Source organism: Lissotriton vulgaris, chromosome 7, assembly GCF_964263255.1.
Source record: "Lissotriton vulgaris chromosome 7, aLisVul1.2, whole genome shotgun sequence".
NCBI classification, from domain to species: Eukaryota; Metazoa; Chordata; class Amphibia; order Caudata; family Salamandridae; genus Lissotriton; species Lissotriton vulgaris.
This window is the reverse complement of record NC_141695.1, coordinates 1,277,034,523-1,277,056,367: the sequence shown is the minus strand read 5'-3', so window position 1 is coordinate 1,277,056,367 and position 21,845 is coordinate 1,277,034,523. Positions and strand designations below refer to the sequence as shown.

Sequence of the window (21,845 nt, the reverse complement as noted above, 5' to 3'; positions counted from 1 at the left end):
TTGGTTTTACAGCATCTGATAGGGCTTTGCACGCAACCCTACAGGACTTGCCATACCATTGGTCTTCCTTTCTAACAGGACTGATATGCTTTTTTTTCACCTTTTTTACAAAAGAACACCTTAACTGGCTAAAAAATGTATCATGGATCAGGCCAACATTTGATATAACTTACTCCACAGTCGTATTTTTCTGGAGTTCCACTATTGCCTGAACAGTCAAATTCTTCATAGCAACAATACTTTCTTCTTTCATTGCACAATTTGCCCATCTTATTCGTCTATGGTCATTAAAAAGGGCTAATTCCACACAGTCCTGTTGGCCCTTGATTTGGTATAATTTGAACAGCCTAAATGATAAAATTAATGGGTCATGATCGCTCTCTACCATTTCCACTATCAACATGTCCTCGATGCTAGCCCAGTTCTCTTTATTAATGAGGATATAGTCAATGAGGCTATGAGATCCTCCATTGTTAAAAGTAGAAGCGCCATGTTTATTAGAAGCCTTTCTTCCATTTGTGGCACGCAGGCCGTGCTCTACACATAAAACTTTAAGTTGGAGCGTCACGACCCACACCTAAAAATCAATATGCAATTTCCATAACTAACTTAACATTAATAAATTAAATTAATTAACAACGTATTAATTAATTTAAAAGATATTACTTCCCACCCTTTACTACTATAAACCCCACACCTCACTTCTAAAATTAACTGCAAAATTTGCATATTTACATTCTAATTAATTAATTAGCATTAATTATAAAATAGTTATTAATTCATTATAAATAAATTACTTCCCACCCTATTCCCCTATAAACCCCACCACCCACTCCTAAGAAAATAACACAATTAACATAAAATAATTACCAATTAATTAATTAATGATAATTAACAAGTAATTAATATTAAATTAATTCCCACAGTTAGCACTATAAAATATCAATTAAATAAATATTAATAAATTAAAAATGTTATGCAATATATTATAATTACATTTCTTCCCACCCTATTCCCCTGTAATTTCCACCACCTCTCCTAAAAATATAACACAATTAGCAAAATTAATTAACAATAAATTAATTAATTATAATTAACAGCCAATGAATAATTGATTATTAATACATTAATTCCAACAAGTAACACTATGAAATCTAAATTTAATACATACTAATAAATAAAAAATAATAATTAATTTATTATAATTAAATTTTTTCCCACCCTAGTCACCTATATACCCACAACCTGCTACAGAACTAAAAAACGCAAAATGTTATTAAAATTAAATTATTAACTACTAAAATATATTAAAAAAACAAAAGCAATACTTATGGAAAAAATAGTTAACATACTCTGAAAATACATACTAAAATACATAACACTAATTAAAGCCTCGATATTTTAAACAACTTTGTTTTTGCAAATGATAATAATAACTTCAATATTTTCAAAAACAATATTTCTTGACCACAATATTCTTGCTGTTGATATTTCTGCATCACGATATTTCCAACTCAATATTAGTGTATATCGACATTTAAAACTCAATATTCTGTCTGTGCACCCAATGACATGCAGCATTCGGGGCAAACTGGGTGGTATACTAAAAGAACTGATGCAAAACGCAGACGCTACTTAGGGAGACACAACGAGGCAATGGATAAGAAGTTAAATACTCATGGAACGCAACATGGCACCCAGGCAAGAGGACTTATACATACTACTCATCCCAGCACAGTTCTTCAGGTGTGATTACTTATTTCTCCAAACCTATCCTGGGTCAGGGGGTCACATATCTTGTCAGAGAATATTTCAAATCACTCATTGTGGAGATGCATCTGGGCTCAGGGATAAAGAGTAGCCCCAGTCTATAGTAGCTGGATGCATGGTGGCTAGACACCAATGAATTCGTGCACTACCCAAGGTCAGAAATACAATCATATTTCTGTATAAATGTTATGTCGGTGTCCTCCGCCAATATGCTCAGGAAGGGTCCAGGGTAGTGATCTGGGGAAAGCCAAAGCATATCTTCAAGGCGAAGCTGAAAGAAGAACAAAGCAAGACACCTGAGATGAGGATACTCTGGTTCAAGAAAGAATCTGCCTCTGAGGGAGACACTACATTACTGTGATTGCATGAGATGGATAGAGAATCCCTCCAGCGGCTCGCACTAGTGACAGGCAGACTTATATAGATGGTATCAAGATGGTGAGAGTGTGATTTGGGGGGCCATCCAGTCAGCTCTTATATTGGCTTGGCCACAGATCCAAGGACATTCCGCGCATCGGAGATGTCTCTGGATTACTGAAAACCGATATGGCTCAGGTCACATCTGAGGTTGCAGAACACTTTGATACGAAGCTCACTCCATATATGAGTATGAGCTCCTAAGTGTGGTCTCTGACATGCAGGATACCTGTATGAAAAGGTCTCCCGATGGAATTTTTCAAATGCTTCGCTTCACTTGTAAATCCTTCTTACAGTACCATGACTAAAGAGGCTAGGCAGACAGGTGCTTTAAATGAAGACCTCCAACAGGCCACAATATCTCCACTGCCCAAAGCTCAGAAGGCACTTGACTAATGCCATTCCTATCGCCCAATCTCATTAATTGATGTAGAAGCCAAGGTACTAGCCAATGCACTACTGAACTGACTGGTTAAAGCAACAAATACATTAATCTATAATGATCTAAAAGGGGTACCAGCCACTGCACTGGAAGGGTACAGACTGCCCAGGTGCATACATATGAATTCCCTGGTTCTTGCGCACTGATCTACTTTATAACCACCCACAGGTAAGGGTACAATCAATGGAGTTCTACGGAACTTAATTTTGCGAAGGGTTCCTGGCAGGAATGTCTACTTTCCCCTTTCCAATTCATGCTTGCAGTGGCCTGGATTAAATGCCATGGGTTAGTACAGAGATTATAATAGAAAGGGGGCATTGAAGACTTTGTATTTATATACAGAGACCAATGACTCATATTTCTACGCTGCCCAAGGTGGGCAGGACAACAACTTTTGCAAATATTAGAAATAAATAGAGAGGCATCTGGGCTCCAGATGAAGCAAGATGACTTTGCAAAGCCCCACCACAAATGAACGGAGCATTAGATCACCCAATCAAACTTCAGGTCTTATATATCTGTGAGTACACAATGCTCTTAACCCCACATGATGCTGATTACTATACATGTCAACCGTATGGATAGGTATACAAAGACATACATAGAGCTGAAGCAGGTTACCCATCAATGTACTAAGTATGATTGCATTAAATAAATCGATCCTATTCCTAACAGATTCTCTACATATTCCAAAACTACCCATATGAAATACCCAAATGTTTTCTTGATTGGATATGGTCAAACATGATGATCAGTATCCTCTGGGCGAACAAGCCTCCCATGATCGAATTTGATAAGTCTACCCATTCAGTATATGAAAGGGGACTGGGAATGGCAGACATGCGCCTATATAATTGGCACACTAAACTGATCTACATAAGTGACTGGCTGTTTGGTGACAGGAGTCAGCCTTTCATATTTAGTGACATTTTTTGGAAGAAACAGACATAAAAAACCTTCTCCATGGTTCCTTAATCCCAAATTCCCTTTCCCAATGAAACAGGATTGTAACAGATGCTGGCAGACGGCTATTCACTGGAGGCAATGAGAGCACAGGCATATGCAGGAAACACCATTAAGGATAATTTTTCACCTAGCAGGAACAGCATGATTAGAAGGATTCAAGATGTAGGATCACATTGAGAATATTACTGCTGGGTGACCAATGGGGTGCAAGTTACATTAAGTCCTTTGCCACAGTAAATCGCAAATACAAACTTCAGAAATCCGTTTTTAGAGACTTTTCAATAAGGCATACATGTGAGACTTATTGTAGGAGGCTGGCTCAGTATATGGTGCACACTTATTCAAGTGATGCACCTTGCACCAATCAAGGCAACCCTTATGATGATTTGAGTGGACTTGATATCCATAGAAAGCTCTCAAAGTGGTAGTTGTGGAGAGCAGCACTCACTAACACATTGGTATATCTCCTATTGTGAGCTATCAACACAATACACAACAATACTTCAAATGCGAGGGGCGTGGCCAGCAACATGGCCGACTAGGTCGAGTCTCCCGGTAGCTCCGGCGAGCCGACTCTGATCCGACTACTTACTGATGCCCAGAAGTCCCGCAACCGCCGCCCAGCGCAACCTGTTGCTCCTGTGCACCTGTGGGGAAGAAATCCCGTTGTGTGCTGTTCCGGCGGCAGCTCTGGAGGCAGAGGACGACCCGGTGCGGGGCTGGTGTAAGATCTAAGATGGCGCCTGTCCGCGGATGAAGTCCGGAGAGCGCTGCTGCAAACGGGCCTGCTGAGATAGCTGGCGGTGAGCGGGGGGGCCGCCGAGCCTGGGACCGCCGGCAGAGCTGGTGAATGACTACCCCTCCTGGCGATAAAGACTGGGGGAGCCCGGGACGGCTTAGGCGGAAGTCGGCGCGGTCCGCGGTGGAGAGAGGGACCGAGCCGCGTCGGACGAGATCTACGGGACGCCCCCCCCCTGCCTCCTGCTTTCCCCTTCCCTTTCTCCCCCCCCCAGCCCCCTGGGGGTCCTCTGCCTGGATCGCTGGGGACAGGGACTGGCAGAGCAACGGGGCCTTAGTGGTGACCTACGACAGCGGCGCCTTGCGGGACGGTGGCCTCCCGGAGGGGGAAGCGGATGTGCCCGGACCTGGATGGGCAAATAGAGATCGAGGCAGTGAGGCCTGGAAGAGTCTGCCGGCTCCCACGAGCGGAGTTTGGGGCCGGAGAGACCTGCGAGACCCGGTGAGGACCGGGGTCCGGTGAGTGGGGCTGCGCGGCCGGAAGACCCGAGACGGATTTAGCCTGCCCAATCCCTGGAGCTGCGAGTTGTGTGAGGGTGACCGGGCCTCGAGGGAGCTAAACAACGGTGGTGCCACGCTGCTCCTCTGTGGCATAGTAAACTGTAAACCTTGGGGAGGCGGCCAGAGGCAATTCGGAGGCCCATACACAGTTTGGGGATCCTGGACAGTGCACAGCTGCGACCTGCGCCCTGACGGGGGGACGTTTATTGGAGGTCTGACCGGGGGACTGTGGAGGGGCATGCTGGGCCCTGTGTAGACGGAGGTGGCAGCTGGGAGGCCCGGTAGTAGGCATTGACCTTGAACCAGCGGAGGTGGCCAGGAGTGGTGGTGTGTTGGGCGGCCCGTGCTAAGGGGTCGGTGCTTGCGGATTTACGGGCGGTGGACAGTGATCCCTAACTGCTACCCAGGATGGGGGAAAAGGGAGGCTCCGGCTCGGACCCGGAAGCAAGGGACCTTGGATAGGTACGCCACGGGCCCACCTGCAGCGGAGGCGGCTACCTCCCTCCCACGTTCGGACAGGGCTTTGCTAATGGGGGCCATCCAGGCTTCAAGAGATGACATTCAGGCTTCGCGAAAGGCCCTTTAGGTCAAAATCGGAGAGGTGGGCTCAGAGATGACGCTATTGCCAGAGAGAGTGACTGCTGCTGAGACTAGGCTGGGAGACGCAGAGGATGTTATTCGAGGGCTCAAGACGGACGTGGCGTAACTTCAGGCCTCACATAAAAGCCTTCAGTGGAAAGTGGACAATGCGGAAAACAGGGCCCGCCACAACAACCTCCGCTTTGTGGGCTTTAGGGAAGGAATCGAAGGGAACAACATGGAGGCCTTTCTACACGCGTGGCTCCTGAAAACCTTCCAGACTGTGTGCTTCTCTAATTGCTTCATCATAGAGAGGGCGCATCGCGCATTACTCGCATAACCACCGGAGGGGGCCCGGCCGAGGCCCGTGATAGCCCATTTTTTTTACTTTGCGGACCGTGACACAATTTTGAGAGAGGCCCGTAGACTTGGGGAGATTAGACTAGAGAATGTGTCCATCATGATTTTTCCGGACTACAGTCAGGAGGTCCAGAAACAACGGCGTTCCTTCGACCAAGTAAAAGCGAGGCTCAGAGATTTACGGATGCAATACATGCTCCTCTTCCCTGCGAAGTTAAAAGTTATTTTCCAGGGAAAGTCGCACTTCTTTACTCATCCGGACGATGCCTGGCAGTGGCTGGAGGAGCACCCTCTGTAACGGGACCTGGAGGTCAGCGGAGAGGCCGGGCCGAGTAGGCCGGCGGAGGGGGCACAGTAAAGGCAGCAGAGATCCCAGAGGCCTAGGGGATCCTGTGGCGCCAGGAGGCAGCAGTCGACTCCCTATCCGGCACATAACTCAAACCGAAGGATCCGGAGAAACTCGTCTTCGCCAGTACGGAGTGTGCACACCGGCTCCAGATACAGATGTCTGGCGCGGAATGTAAAGTCTGAGGGGGAGGAGGACATTGATGGGTGCTCCTCTGATGACGAGGAGGCACGGACTTCGTCGCTGCATCCCCTGATGGTGGCAATCAATGAGCTGGAGAAGGAAGCGGGTGGAGGGGCCACGGCATCCCCAGGCGACCTCCAAGACTCACATTCGTGAAGTGGGAACGTCTGGAACATGCCTGGTGCAGGCTTGAGACCGGACTACACACAAGTTAGCATACCCCTCCCTGCATTTCCTTCCTTCTTTCCTATTCCTTTGATTCTTTGTTTTGGACATAACATTGTCTATTGGTGTTAGTGACTAATTGAGAAGGGGATTCAAGGCTCCAAGTTTTCTTTGGGGTTGGAGTTCTAAGGGGGTTTTTGAGGGTGGGCGACAGACCCTTTCCTCCGGGCAAGTCCTTTTGTGCCACTAGGCCTGAATGGGACAGACGGGGGAGGAGGTGGGGCGGGGGGAGTGGGGAAGGGGGGAGTTGTATCCAGTTTTGGGCAGTTAGGTGGGGAGAGGGTCTGATTGTTAGTCTCTCTGGGAGGAAGGGGAGTTTGAGGGGGGAACAGTTTTTTTGCTTGACATGTCACTCCAGATGTACTGACTCTATCGGCTCACATCATGGCTCCTTTGGGACGCCACACACAGTTTGATGAGATGGGATGATGATAGTTCCGCCAAGGGATGACCCATCCCCTGGGAGGCTGAAGATTTTGACGTGGAACGTTAATGGCCTAGGCAGCAAAATAAAGAGGGGATTAGTAAACAATTACATGAAGAGACTGAAAGTAGATGCAATTCTATTGCAAGAAACTCACCTACAGGGCACTTGTTGTAATTTCCTTGCTAGAGGGCAATATCAGACTCTGGCACATGCAGGCTTCACTTCGAGCTCTAGGGGGGTGGCAGCCCTCTTCTGGAAGCAGCCACCGTTTCACATTACACAGACATGGGTGGACCCACAGGGGACATACGTGGGGATGAGGGGGCGATGAAGGAGGAGAGACTACACGCTCCTTTCGGTCTGCGCCCCACCCAAATTGCAAGCAGGCACATTGAAAGCTGTTGCGGATATCCTAGTAGCAACGTCCGACACAATCCAAATCGTGGGGGGAGATTTCAATGATGTTATGGACCCCGTTAGGGACAGGACGGGAGGGGGGATCAGACCATCGACTACTACACTGCTAGCGAGGCGCTTGTACTCCTACCACAAGGGAACCCCTCCTGGCTTTTCCTTGTGGGGTGTCCACTCCTGGGCATCCCATGGTGAAACCAGGCATCCCTTGTGTATCAGGGGGCCTTTGTGAAGACTAAGCAAGCTATTACCCAGAGTTGCAGCGTGGGACCCATGCTTAGAATCGGCACTGAGGCGAGAAGATCCGGTGAGAGGAATTTAAGCCCGAAACCCGCCGAGGCGGGAATCGAACCCTGGTCCCTGGCCAGCGTTCTGCATCAAGGTCTGCCGCTCCAAGCATTGAGCCACACTTCTCCACTCAAGGTCTGCCGCTCCAAGCATTGAGTCACACTTCTCCTTGTAGAAGTTTACTACTGGGCAGAACATTGGACCCCAATAAACGAATGGACACATGCACCTGCACATCACCCCACTTATGCCCTGGACGGCATTCAGTGGGCACACATACATTTATGCACTTATTGTATGGGGGCAGGGGTAGGGACAGGCTGCTTCCGGCCACGCGGGTCACTCTGGGGGCGTGGGCTAAGGCAACAAGGGCTACAGGGTGGCAGGGCAAACCCATTCGTCAGACTCCCCTGTGAAAGTGTGCCTGGCTCAAGGAACTGAATAAGCTGAAGGGCTTTGGGGCCTGGGATGCAATAGGTATCACTACTCTGGGAGATGTGATGAAGAGGGGAGAGCTGCAATCGTTTGGGGAGCTGAGGAGGGAGTATGGTCTTGGTCCCACACAGGCCTTTAGGTACGCACAATTGAGACACGCCTGGAGGGCAGAGGCGGTATTGGCGGACCCACTCCTGGAATATGCTCCGCTGGAGGGTCGCCTCCTACAGGAACAGATCCCGCACAAGGCGGTCTCCCTCACATACAGGAAGTTAATGAATAATATGCCTAATGGGCTAGTGAACTTGCAGGAGGTTTGGGAGAGAGATGTGGGGGATATGGATGAGGTAGATTGGGGAACGGTACTAATGCATCCACGTGAAATAGCGATTAAATCTCACTTACGATTGATACAATTCAAGGTGCTCCACAGGACGTATTTTGACAGGATGAGATTGCATAAAATTGGGAGGGTGTCTGACCCCTGTTGTTTGCGCTGTGGGTTTGAGAGGGGAGATTTTTTTCACACTATCTGGTCGTGCCCGAACATCCAGGTTTTCTGGGGCGAAGTACTCCGTGAATTGGGAGCGGTGCTGGAGACCACTCTTCAGCCAGAATGACAAATGATGTTGATATGAGCCGCCCACAATTGATCTTCCTAGTGCTGGCCTTAGTGGTAGCCAAGAGGGATGTGGCCAGGAAGTGGGTAGCTCCAGACTGCCCGAGGCTAGAGGATTGGCGTGGTGGCCTGGACTTGTGTATGGCCGCAGAGAGGGTCACTTATAAAGCATGGGGTGCCCCCAAAAATTTGGGAGAGTATGGGGGAAATGGCGCCAGTACCATGGGCTGGATGGCGGTCTCTGAGAACGTTGCTGTGCTAAGGATCGGGGGAACACGAGGGTCTTGGATTGAAGGTTACCATATTGTATTTTTGGCCTGCAGGACTACTGTAGAATCCATATTGACTGTGTTATTCCTTTGTGAGCAGAGCTTTGGGGTGCTGGGGGGTCGTGGGGGGGTTCTGGGTTTGGGACTGTGGAGGAATAATGACATGCCTGTTCTATTGTTTTGCACTGAAAATGCTAATAAAGATATTTAAAAAAAATAATACTTCAAATGCAATCATGTAAGTAACACAAAAGACAGTGATCTCCAAGGGGAGACCAAACCATATACTAAGAAAGTGGAATGTGAACTGCAAAGGAGGACAGGACTTTGACCAGAAGACCCAGAGGAACTGGGGACACAAGAAACCACCCAAGGTAAGTACCCCGGAAACCCATGGAGACTGTGTGCAGAGTGGGAACACAGCAGCGTAACCAATTTAAGTCAATGGAGATGTTGCGGTTGCAGTTTTGCAGAAAAAGAGAACCCTTTCCAGGGAACCCGAAGAATTCCCTTGGAGGACGAAAGGTTAGACAGCCATTCCACATGTGGATACCCCAGGTATCAGGTTACCTACCCCAGAGAAGCAAGGTGCATAGGGGTGAAGAGATGTTGGAAACCTCTGTAGAAGACAATGGAAGAGTTGGAAGAAATTGCCTCTGGAGAAGAAGGTGAAGAAGTCCGGTGGAATCCAATGGTGGTGTTGTGTAGTTCCTATATAACCTATACAGAATCTGTGCATTCGGATAACGTAATCTGTGTTTGGTGGCAGACTGGTTCCGAACACCTCCAACCAGAATGTTAGCCTGTTTGCATTAGCTAGCTCACAGTGCCACTGGAATCTCCTCCTATCTGGGAGAGAATAGTTTCTGGCAACCTTAGAACATGACAACAATGTACTACTTTTCGCTCAGTCACTCGTGCTCACTTATTCGGTCTCAGAGAGTTACACAGAAGAAACAGTCGGGCATGTTACAATAAGAATTCATTGCACAGTTGTTCTTCTAGTGTAAAATAGATGTGCTGCGACAACCGTTAGACAGTAACAGATAAATATGTTTAGCAGTACAGTGAATATAAAAAGATACTACAGTTCTACCATCTTGCAATGATCAAGAATACATACATGAATATAAAATGCATGATAAAAGAAAGCGTGTACTCTTGCATTGCCTGTCTAGATGTACCTAAGTGTACCTAGCATGTGAGTAAGTGTGAAACCAAGAATCCCTCTTGGATTTAGTCTAACCCCATTACCTGAAGTGAGAGAGTCTGGGACCCCATCCTGGTTTCAAGTTGGACACTCCGCAAGGAATGTTTTAGACCACTGCCAGCTGGAGCATCTACATGCAGGAGCCTCAGCGTCTCTGGTCAGTGTGTCGGCCTGGAAGTCTTGGTTCCCTCTAGCTAACACTAGTAGGATGTGCTGTATTTATATAGAAAGTATCTAGGATTCCTTTGTCCTGTGTTTCTTGTATTAGCCATTGTTGGATTTGAGGAAGACGTATGGGATGAACCCTGTACGTAGATATTATGCAGGTAGTGCAGCCCCTGCCTGGTTTCCAAGAACTCTTACGAATATTCATTCAGACTGTGTGAGTCTATTGATGATGTTATAGGACACTATTGTTCAGGGAAAACCCTCCTTCTGTGCTCAGGACTAGAACTAGGTAAAGGTTCAATCCTAAAAGGCTTGTTTCTGTATAGCCGGGTCTGGTGGTTCAATGCACTAACGCATCCATTGCAGGGGCCTACGTTTGACCTCATGGTCACAGGTTCAAATCCCGGCAGGTCCACTCAGCCTTTCATCCATCTGAGGTCGATAAAATGAGTAACATTGAGTTGGGTAACAATGAACATCTGTTATTCAGCGCCAAGAGACCTCTGGGTGAACGTGCGCTTTACAAATACACATGTTATGTTATAGTGTAGGGGAGGTGGTGAAGGTGTATGATAATACCAGGCCTATATTAGGGTATCTGTATGGAACATAACAGTGGATTCTGGAAGTGAAGAACCTGCAAGCACACCGATATGGGGAGATTCAGAAGAGTCAACAGTGACCTTGTCGCTGCAGCTGTGAGGACCAGGCATCACTGAGGAAGACCAGGAGCCGTGAACAAGCTGTCCCACATCGGATGTCGGTGACTAGGTGGTTAGTGTCTTGTGGGAGCACCAACAAGCCTTAGTAGTCACAACTGGTAGGGGGAACAAAGAAGGAGCAATGTTGGGACCAGCAAGCTCCAAGGGACTCACCAACATCAGGAAAGTTGGGGTAGGCCCGAGCATGCAGGGAATCCCACTGAAGTAGTAGAAGACCACCAGGAAGACCCACAGGCCAAAGGCAGAAAAGTCATGAAGGGACCTCAAACAGCTCACCAGGAATGGAGGCCCACAGTGCCGAGGATGTGGTGAGGACGCTGAGCTTAGCAAGAAGAGATGCTGAATCTTCTGGTAGCCTGAAGATCTCTGGAGTGCAGGGCCAACATGTCTTGGCAACAGCAAGTCTTTGCAGTTCACAAGGGTTCGGTCCCAGTGGTTCAGACAAGGGATACTGGACTCAAAATTACAGAGAGGACAAGTCAGGCCTCGAAGGAGGGACAGAATAACCACTTGTGTTGTTGAGTCTCGAGAAGTCTGTAGGACTACTTGAGCAGTGGACCTGTCAGCTTCATTGCGGTGCCTGCAGATGCAGGGGAGTGACTCCTTCACTCCAACGGAGATTACTTCGGGTAACTTGATACCCACAAGTCTGTCCAGGAACCTGAAAAAAGCACAGACACAGACGAAGAAGACTTGCAGAACAGTGAGAAAGGAGTAGCAGGAGTCCTCCTTGATGCAATCTCGGTTCCAGGCAAAGTCCAGCGAAGTCCAAATGTCCAGATGGTCGAAGAGTGACGAAGGGTCAAAGAGTAATGTGGTTTCAGTATCGAGTCTTCTTCCATGACAAATCTAAAGGTTCACCCACAGGAAAGCCCTTAAGTAACCTGAGGAAAGGGTTGGAACAACTCAGGGGTCCACTGTAGAGGAGGAGCTGGACAGAGGGAAGGATACTCCCATGTCCTTTGTCCAGTTTCATGATAGAGCAGGAAGTAAGGGCTCCCTGAACTGGCTCAAACTGGAGTATGCAAGAAGGGCACCAAATATGTCTAGTGGCACTGGCAACCTCCCCCACCCCAGGAAACCTCCTGCTCTACCCTTCTCTGCTCGAGCTCAGCTCAGCAGCAGGAAGGCAAAATCATGTCTGGGGTCGGCAGCAGCACTAGCTTGCTGGCAGACCTGAAAGGCTGTTACCGGGAGTACAGGGGTGTATCCCAATGGAGCCCCCCAGTACATGGGATCATACTTCCAATACTGGAATCAGTGTTAGGGTATGATTCTAAAATGTTTGATGCTAAACATGGATGGGTTCGAGCAGCCATTATATAGTTAGACATCTTGTAATGACTGGTGTACACTATGGGCCCGATGTAGGTAGGGCTTTACCGATCGGTATCGGCCGAAAATACCGATTTTTGGCCCTTACCGATCGGTAAACAGCCATCGAGATGTAGGGAACCAAAAACAGAACGAATCGGATAGAAAACCGATTCGGAATGTGTACCGAACGTGAAAGAATCCGATACGTACATACCGAAAATCGGATATGTAACGAATCGGAAAAACACCGATTCGGTTACAAAGACCGAATCGGTCCATGTACCGATTCGTTAGTGACACCGATTCGGAAAATCACCGATTCGGTCCCACTACCGATTCGTTAGTGACACCGATTCGGAAAATCACCGATTCGGTCCCACTACCGATTCGTTAGTGACACCGAATCGGAAAATCACCGATTCGGTCCCACTACCGATTCGTTAGTGACACCGATTCGGGAAATCACCGATTCGGTCCATGTACCGAATCGGAAAAAATACCGATTCGGACATGATCCGAATCGGAAAACATGCCGATTCGTATGAATCTCCGATCGGGAAATACCCCGATTCCGACAGTTGGGGAGATGTAGGGAGGCACAGAAACACCGAAATCGGCTCAAAATCGGTAGAATTCACTCGGTATTTACCATGGATTGCAATCAGGTGGTAACCAACTCCAACCCATATAAACAGTCCCAAAATGCATTGCAACTTGCAGGATGGCAGCTTTCTATGTCATTGCGAGGCGGCTACGGCTACAGCAGGAAGGACAGAGGGAATGGCTAAGAAATGAACAGGTCTACAGACAGAGGATAACCCTGTTCATGCTCACTGAGGCTGAGATCCTACAGAGATACAGGCTGGACTCTGACACCATACTTGAGCTCATCAGGGACCTTAAGCCATACTTGGACCACCACACCCCAAGGGCACACGCCATCCCTGCGCACGTCCAGGTGCTATGCAGCCTACACCTGGTAGGGTCTGGCAGCTATCAAAGTGGTGTAGCAGCAGCAGGAGGGGTGAGCCAGAGCAGCCTGTCAAGGTTCTTCCACATATTCCTTGACGCCATGATAGACAGGATGGACCAATACATCTCATTCCCTGCAACCCACGCAGAACTGCTACAAACCAAAGCGGACTTCTACCAGATGGCACACTTTCCCCAAGTCATCGGTTGCATAGATGGCACGCATATTCCGATTTGCCCACCAGCGGACACCGAATACATATACCGCAATCGGAAATCGACACACACCATCAACGTGCAGGTGATCTGCAATGCCAAGTGCACCATCACAGACCTGGTAGCAAAATTTCCAGGGAGTACCCATGACTCCTATATATTCCAACAGAGCGGCATATATGCACGGCTGATGGCTGGCGATTTTGGAGAAGGATACCTCCTAGGTGAGCCACATCATCAGACCCCCATAACACATAGTAGGTAGGTGTAATACATGTATGCATGTGTCTAATGTGACCCCTTTCTCTTCCAGGCGACAGTGCATATGCCCTCCGCTCATTCATACTCACCCCCTACCTCAACCCCTCCACACCCAGCCAAAGGAGGTATAACCGGGCCCACATACGCACCAGGAATGTTGTTGAACGGACCTTTGGCATCTGGAAAAGTAGATTCAGATGCCTGCACAAGAGTGGAGGTGCAAGGCAGTATACCCCCATCACCTGCTGCAAGATCATAGCTGTATGTGCAATGTTACACAACCTTGCGGTCAAGAAGGGCACTGAGGTGGAGTTGTCTGACTACGAGGACTATGACGACGACGAAGCTGTGCCACTGACACAGCCAGCTGGGGTGTGTACGCCATGTGATGGCAGATACAGACGTGAGGAGATCACTGAGAACTATTTCTGACTGAGTACAGATGCAAAGACAGCTAAATGTTGCTTGGAAAATAAAATTTTTAATAGTGATGCACCACAGTTACATCACTGAAGTGCATCAAAAAATGGAGTCTGTCAAAACAAATAAAGTCCAGGGTCCTGGTATGATCATCCCCCCTTGCCAGCCTATTTTTTGGCCCGCTTTCCAGACCCACTGGGGTGTCCCCCGGCCCCCTCCGAATGGCCTGCAGCATCAGCGGATCGCCTGGTGCTCCTCCTTGGCTCTGATGCAGCGCTGGCCGGGCTGCTGCGGCTGCTGCTGTCTCCAGCATCACCCAGGTCCAGGGCAGGATTGGAGGCGGCGTTTGAAATTAACATGGCCTCCATGGCCGTGGTGATCCTGGCCATCCCCCTGGTCAGCTCAGCCGTTTGCTGACTCTGCACCGACTCCTGATTTGCGCTTCGAATGCACAGCTGGGCGGTCGCCGCTGCAAGGCGGGCCATGGCCCGGTTGAGCACCCGGGCATCCCTCCTGCGCGCAACCTCATGCTCCTCCTGCCTGGCAGAGGAGTGGGTGATGGCAGTGGTCAGCCTGCCCAACCCTGCTGCCACCTCCTTGTTGCTGTCCACAACAGCCTGGAACCCCTTCACCAACTCCCCCATCTGCAGGTTGTGCTGCAGGAGCTGGCGTTGGCAGGCCATGGTGGATCTGGCCTGTTGGCGCTGGATTTTGACCATCTGGCCCTCCAGGCCCAGGAACACACTGCCCTCCCGTGCTGGTGCAGCAGTGGTGGTGGTGGTGGTGGTGGCACAGCGTCTGGCACTGCTGCCTCCGGCCTGCTGAGTGGGCTGGGGTGCCACTGGTGGTGGTGTGGTGCTGGCCGGTCCCGGAGCCCCTGCTCCCAGGACAGGTGGAGCGGGTGGCAAGGCCACGGTTGTGGCAGGAGCTGTTGTCGGCGGAATGGTCTGCCTTGTTGGGGAGTTGTATGGTGAAAATTGCAAGGGGGGTGAGCTGGGCAGTACTGGGGAGTGCACTGCCTGGAAATCAATCACCAGGACTCCCTCCATTCCAAGCCCTGGGGTGTCTCCTTCCTCATCCTCTTCCTCCTCCTCCTGGCCAGGCTGGCTGGTGCTCGGCCCTGCCACTGCAGTATGTGATGTCGAAGCTCCCTCTGCTGCCACAGTGGTGCCGCCTGATGGTGCCCCTAGGTACAAAGAAGCATTTGTAAACTGCGTGCCGATGTATTACAGTCAGTACAATTATGGCATTCCACATGTCCTTGCATCTCCTTACACCGTGTCACACTGTTTCCTGTCTTGTGATTCTGCACTGACATATTTGGCTAACTTCTGCTGACTACATGTACCATGATGCTTGTCTCTTGTATGTTGGTGACAGTACAGTGCTGGTGTTTGCCTATGCATTGTGTCTAATGGGGAGGTGTCTGGTAGGGTGTGTCATGATGCGCATGCTTCTTACCTGTAGCTGTGGCCATCGCAGTGCTGTCCAGGGTCCCGATCCCTACAATGCTCTCCCTCTCGATGGTGCTGGAGACAATTTCCTCCAGCTCGGTGAGGGGTGGCGCCGGGTTCTTGCCTCCTCCGGTGAGTCCAGCCTGCCTTTGGAGGTCGGCCAGCTTCCTCTTGGTGAGGCTGCGGAGGTCATAGAACCTTTTCTTAAGTTCCTCAATGGACCTGGGGGTGACTCCAGCAGCATTGACCTTCTGGGCGATGTCTGCCCACAATCGCCTCTTGGTGCTGTCTGGCACGTTGAGGGACAGCTTGCCAAAGAGCTGCCGGTGCACCCTCACCACCTCCTCAACCAGCACCTGTAGTTCTGTGGTGGTGAATTTGGGCTTCCTCTTTTGGGAGGACTTCTGGCTTCCTGCCTGATCTGCCATATTCTCTTGCTCCTGCTCAGTCTGCAACCTCCTTCTCCCACTGCTGCTAACTGTGTGTTGGGCTCAGGCAGGCTTTCCAGAAACTTCTAGAAACTTCTTAATTGGCTGCACCTGCCAGGGTTGCCACTCCCTGTTTGGGTGGGGGAGGGGGAGCCACCTCATTGGCTGAATCGCCTATTGCCGAGTCTGCTTTTACCGATTCGGTAAAATCCGAATCGGTAAAATCCGATTCGGTATTATCCGATTCGGTAAAAGCCGAATCGGGTCATGCAATGCATTCCTATGGGCTTTTTCGCCATGGGTCTATGATTGCCGATTTGGTTTTTACCGAATCGGCTTTTACCGATTCGGTATTCGCCGAATCGGAAATATCCGATTCGGTGGTAGCCGATTCGGTATTTTCCGATTCGTTGTTGGCCGATTCGGTAATTTCCGATTCGGACCGAGCTGAATCGGAACGTACCGAATCTCATTACCGATGCCGACCGAATCGGTTTTCAGTCGGTATTTTTTTCCTACATCTCGTTTTCCGATTTCAGAATACCGATTCGGCCCGCCTCGGTATTTTGAAATCGGAAAATCCCGTTTACCTACATCGGGCCCTAGATGTATTCAAATGGCTGACAGTACTTACAAAGGCTGGAGAATCGTCTCTGGTGTTTGTAGGGGTGTCCTGCTCATTCAATGGTACCCTCACACTTATAACCGAGCACCCTGCCCTCAGGACTGAAGGACCTGCCATAGGGATGACATATGTTTTGAGTCCAGTGACATCAGATATAAGGAAAAATATATTTGTTGTGAGAGGTGCAAGCACTAACTCACACAGGCTGCAATGGCAGGCCTGAAGTCACAGCTTAACTGGACTCCGGTGGGTGGCACAGTACATGCTTTAGCCCTGGGTAACTTAGCGCCATATACTAGCGACTTACAAGGGTACACCAGTAGCCAACTGTGGATGTACAAATGTACTTACCATGGCCAATTTAGGGAGAAAGCATTGGGACTACGATCCTGATTAGCAGGATCCTAGACACACTAGGCTTAAAAAATACTGACACCAAGTAGAAAGAGGGGGTAACCATGAAAGCAGATTCTACTTTCCTACACTTACCAAGACCAGCTGCTGACACTCCCGTAATGCAGTCTCTTGAAGGCATAACTAACCATGGACAAAAGTAAGCATAAAGTCAACAAGTGATAGAAGAGGTAGCTGGGTTGTGGGTCTGCAAATCTTTCCTAGATTGGAGATGCGGTGGTCCTGACGGATCTGAGGGTGTTTCTCCAGATCCTGGGTACACAGATGGAAAACGTATGTTGCCTTGTTTCTTTCTAAGGTTAATATCCTATGTAAAATATATTTGCTTGCTCTATTTTTACCAAAAATATAGAATGTACAGAAATTGGAGTAGTTCTTACAACATATTCATAAACACATAATACCTGCAGTAGAGATAAACAACATGAAAACATCAGTTGCTACACATGTCCAGACTATTTACTGACAAATTACAGACAACTTCAATGATAACATCAAAATTCAATGGTAGTAATACCGTTATAATAGTGGTAAACACAAACGTTAAGAAGTTCTTAAAACACTAGTATAGCGCTCAGCCTTGCTTGCATACACTTCAGGAAAGCCAGACACTCAGTGATCATTTCTGTTTGTGCGCAACATATTGAAGTCTAGTGGTACTAAATTCGTTCCAAACACTGTTCCCATAAGAACAGCTAATATTTATTGATTGAAGCAGGAAGATCTGAAGGCAGAGAGTGCAGGCTTCGGATTGGACGCCTGCATACAGTGCAATCAGAAGACGGTCTTGCTCCGATGGATAAAGAATATTTGGTTATATTTCAGATTCTAAAACCTTACCTCTTCTCCATAGTCGTTCCTTTTAAAAATATCATTGTGTGCCTGAAACAGACAGGGGCGAATGCGCTTGGCCAACATCTGGATGAAACACTGAATCATTTCAAGACGTTCAATTCTACTTTGATTTAGAGTACTCTGGAATATAAGAATGTGAAACCAGGTATAAAAAATATAAAAAAATAAAGAATTATGTTAATCTCATTTACTAGTAAGACAATAACGATGGTAAACCTTTATGATTCTAAGGTTTTATGGTTCTAGACACAGCTTGCCAGGAGTGCTACAAAACTCAGTTGGCCATTCCTTCAATATATGTGGGCAATAAATACAGAAGTACCAAAATCTTTTCTTAGACTATCACAATAATAATAAGAACAATCTTACTTACCTTTAACTACATTTATCCGAGTTTGTAATCTTTCATTTTCACATGCTTAAGTAATTTCCCTTTTTTACTTTGAGATAAAAAAAGGGAAAAAAAGGCAGAGGAGCATAAAAAGACAGGGGATTGATCACAAAGCAAAAGCGGTAGATGTAGAAAAGTAGAGGTAGCCAGAAAAGTGAGGCGAAGGAAAGTTAACAGAGGTAGAATAAGTGAAAGGGGAAGTGGAGAGGTGAGGTATTGAAATAATGTTGAGGTAAATTAAGAGGTAAGGTAGTGAGCGAGATAGCAATGTAGGAAAAAAGAGTAAGGTAGTGAGGGAGATGTGAGGTAGGGAAAGAAATGAGATAGTGATGAGGGGGACTGGTGAGGAAGAGAAAGGGTTAAAAGAGAGGGAGAGAGAGATAAGATAGTAGACACTGGGAGAGAGAAAGATAGAGAGGTGCTGTAAAGATATAGATGGGGTAGTGCAAGAAGTGAGGAGATAGAGAAAAGATACAGGGAGGTCAGAACGAAAAGAAGAGTCGTGAGGTGCGAAGACAGGTGAGGTAGAGAGAATTGAGATAGATAAAGGTAATCACAAGATATAGATGCGGATGTAGGCACCAAGGGGGTCATTACGATGGCGGTCGGACATTGTTGAGGGATTGGGACAGGCTGACAAGTATTCCGTGGTCATACCCACCAGATTAGGATGCAACCGCCATGTAGGTAGTCTGAAACATCCCTTTTCCAATTTCGGCTTGTGCTGCGGCCTGGAAAAGGGCCACAGCACAAGCCGCATTTGAAAACAAGATGTTTTTGAACATACACCCACCGAGTGTCAGGCACCATGTGGTGCCTGGTACAAGGTGCATGGATGTTTGGGGGCACCATATGTGCCCCCCTGGCAACATTCCAGTAGACAACGGGGGATCGGAGACCTGCTTGGGGCCCCTAAAGCACAAGTTACTACTTGTGTAACAATATATCTGTAAGAGACATTAGTTAGTGATAGATTCCTTACCTTAGAATATCCCCAGACTGGATCCGGAAAGTTTTGCGTAGCAGTACCCTTGCGCGTCGGTAGGCGTCGTCTGCGGCTCCGCGTCCGTCTTAGGCGTCGTAGGCATCGTGGGCGCCGTGATGACGTCGTCGGAGTGCTTAGACGCCGCCTCCGCGTGCTGACGTCAGTTCTTAGCGACAGCTTTTCCGCGCCAGAAGCGCAGAGCCATGACAAAAACCGACACTGGTGCCAAGAAACTAGGGCCCTGAAAGGGGATGACCTTAACCCTAGATATTGGTTCGCAGAACGGGGAGGATGGGTGGGTCGGTAAGGAATCTATCACTAACTAATGTCTCTTACAGATATATCGTTACACAAGTAGTAACTTGTGCATCTGAAAGAGACACGTTAGTGATAGATTCCTTACCTTATAATAGATACCCCAGCAATACCATCCCCGTGGTGGTGGGTCTGCGAACCAATAATTACACCAGAAAGTCCTGGAGAACGGAGCGGCCAAAGTAGCCGTCCCTCCGGACTTGACTGTCCAGGCAGTAGTGCCTAGCAAACGTGTGCAACGAGGCCCACGTAGCTGCCTGGCAAATGTCCTGCAAGGGCACACCTCGGCCCAAGGCAGTTGTAGTGGCCGTGGCTCGAGTGGAATGAGCCCTCAGCCCAACAGGGCGTTCCTTCTTAGCCAAGGAGTAACATGCCTGGATGCACATGATGATCCATCGAGAAATGGTCCTCTTGTGCACCGCTTTCCCTTTCTTAGCGCCCGCGTACCCAACAAAGAGTTGATCATCCACCCGGAACTGGCGTGTGCGATCCAGATAGAACGAGAGCGCACGTTTTGGGTCCAGACGGTGGAGCCTCTCCTCCTCTCTCTCGAGGGGTGCGGAGGCGGAAAGAAGGTGGGCAATGTGATGGACTGCCCAATGTGGAAGGCCGTGACCACCTTTGGCAAGAAGGAGGGCCTAGTCCTCAAAACAACCTTGTCCAGATGGACTGAAAGGAAAAGAGGCTTACAAGAGAGGGCCTGGAGCTCACTCACTCTCCTGGCAGAGGTGATGGCTACCAGGAAGGCAGTCTTCAAAGAAAGAAGGCGAAGTGGACAGTTATGAAGTGGCTCAAAGGGAGCGCACATCAGAAATGTTAGAACCAGGTTCAAGTCCCACTGAGGCATCACAAACGGAACAGGAGGAAAGGTATGAGTGATGCCTTTCAGAAATCTGCTTACAATAGGGTACTTGAACAAAGAAGGTTGGTCAGGCAGCCTCAGAAAGGCTGAAAGAGCCGAAAGATAGCCCTTGATAGTGCCCAGAGCAGAGCCCTGCTGGGCAAGAGAAAGAAGGAAGAGAAGGACCTCAGAGAGAGGGGCATTGAGGGGATCCACAGCCTTTGCTGTGCAACTTGCCACGAATCTGTTCCACCTACAGGCGTATACCGTTTTTGTGGAGGGACGCCTGGCTGCCAGAATGATGTTGCAAACTTCAGGAGGCAAGTCAAATGGCCTCAACTGTCGCCTCTCAATCTCCAAGCATGGAGGTGGAGACTGGACAGGTTCGGGTGGAGGACCGTCCCCTGCTGCTGCGACAGAAGGTCCTCCTGAAGAGGCAGACGAACCGGGGGATCGACTGACATGCTGAGTAGCTCGGGATACCAGTACCTTCGTGCCCAGTCCGGAGCCACAAGGATGACTAGTGCCTGGTCGCGCTTGATCTTCTTCAGCACTCTGGGCAGAAGAGGTATAGGCGGAAAGGCGTATAACAGACCGCAGCTCCACTCGCGACGAAAAGCGTCTCCGAGCGAGTGCCGCCTTGGAAATTCCAACGCGCAGAACTGATGACATTGCGCGTTCTCTTCGGTGGCGAATAGATCTAACCAAGGCTCTCCCCATCACAGAAAGAGGCCTTGCGCCACGTCCAAGTTCAGACGCCATTCGTGATCCATCGAGCACCGACGGCTGAGTTCGTCCGCCCTGGCGTTCAGAGAACCTGCCAGGTGTTGAACCACCAGAGTCACGCCCTGATGTTCCAGCCATTGCCAGAGACGCAGAGCCTCCTGGCAAAGGGTCCACGACCCCACCCCGCCCTGTTTGTTGCAGTACCACATGGCGGTGGTGTTGTCCGTGAACACCTGCACTGCACTCCCTCGGACAGACGGGAGGAATGCTTTCAGTGCCAGACGAATCGCCCTCAGCTCCAACAGATTGATATGGAGCCGGGACTCCGCCGGAGACCAGAGTCCTCTGATCTCCGCCTCTCCCAAGTGGCCTCCCCAGCCCTGGAGGGACGCATCCGTCACAACTACGTGCTCCGGTTGGGGAAGGGAGAGGGATCTGCCGTTGACCCAATCGCGGTCCGTGAGCCACCACTGCAGCTGTCTCGCA

At 49.0% G+C, this 21,845-nt stretch overlaps 1 protein-coding gene across 1 annotated transcript in view; it reads right to left on the bottom strand.

Moving 5' to 3' along the window:
• The window catches only part of LOC147703391 (uncharacterized), a 9,287,842-nt gene that overhangs the window by 925,543 nt on the left and 8,340,454 nt on the right, over positions 1-21,845 (bottom strand). Inside the window, exon 37 of the mRNA XM_086931832.1 lies at positions 18,087-18,221. Coding sequence (XP_086787958.1) covers positions 18,087-18,221 — 135 coding nt within the window. The remainder of the gene's footprint in view (positions 1-18,086; positions 18,222-21,845) is intronic.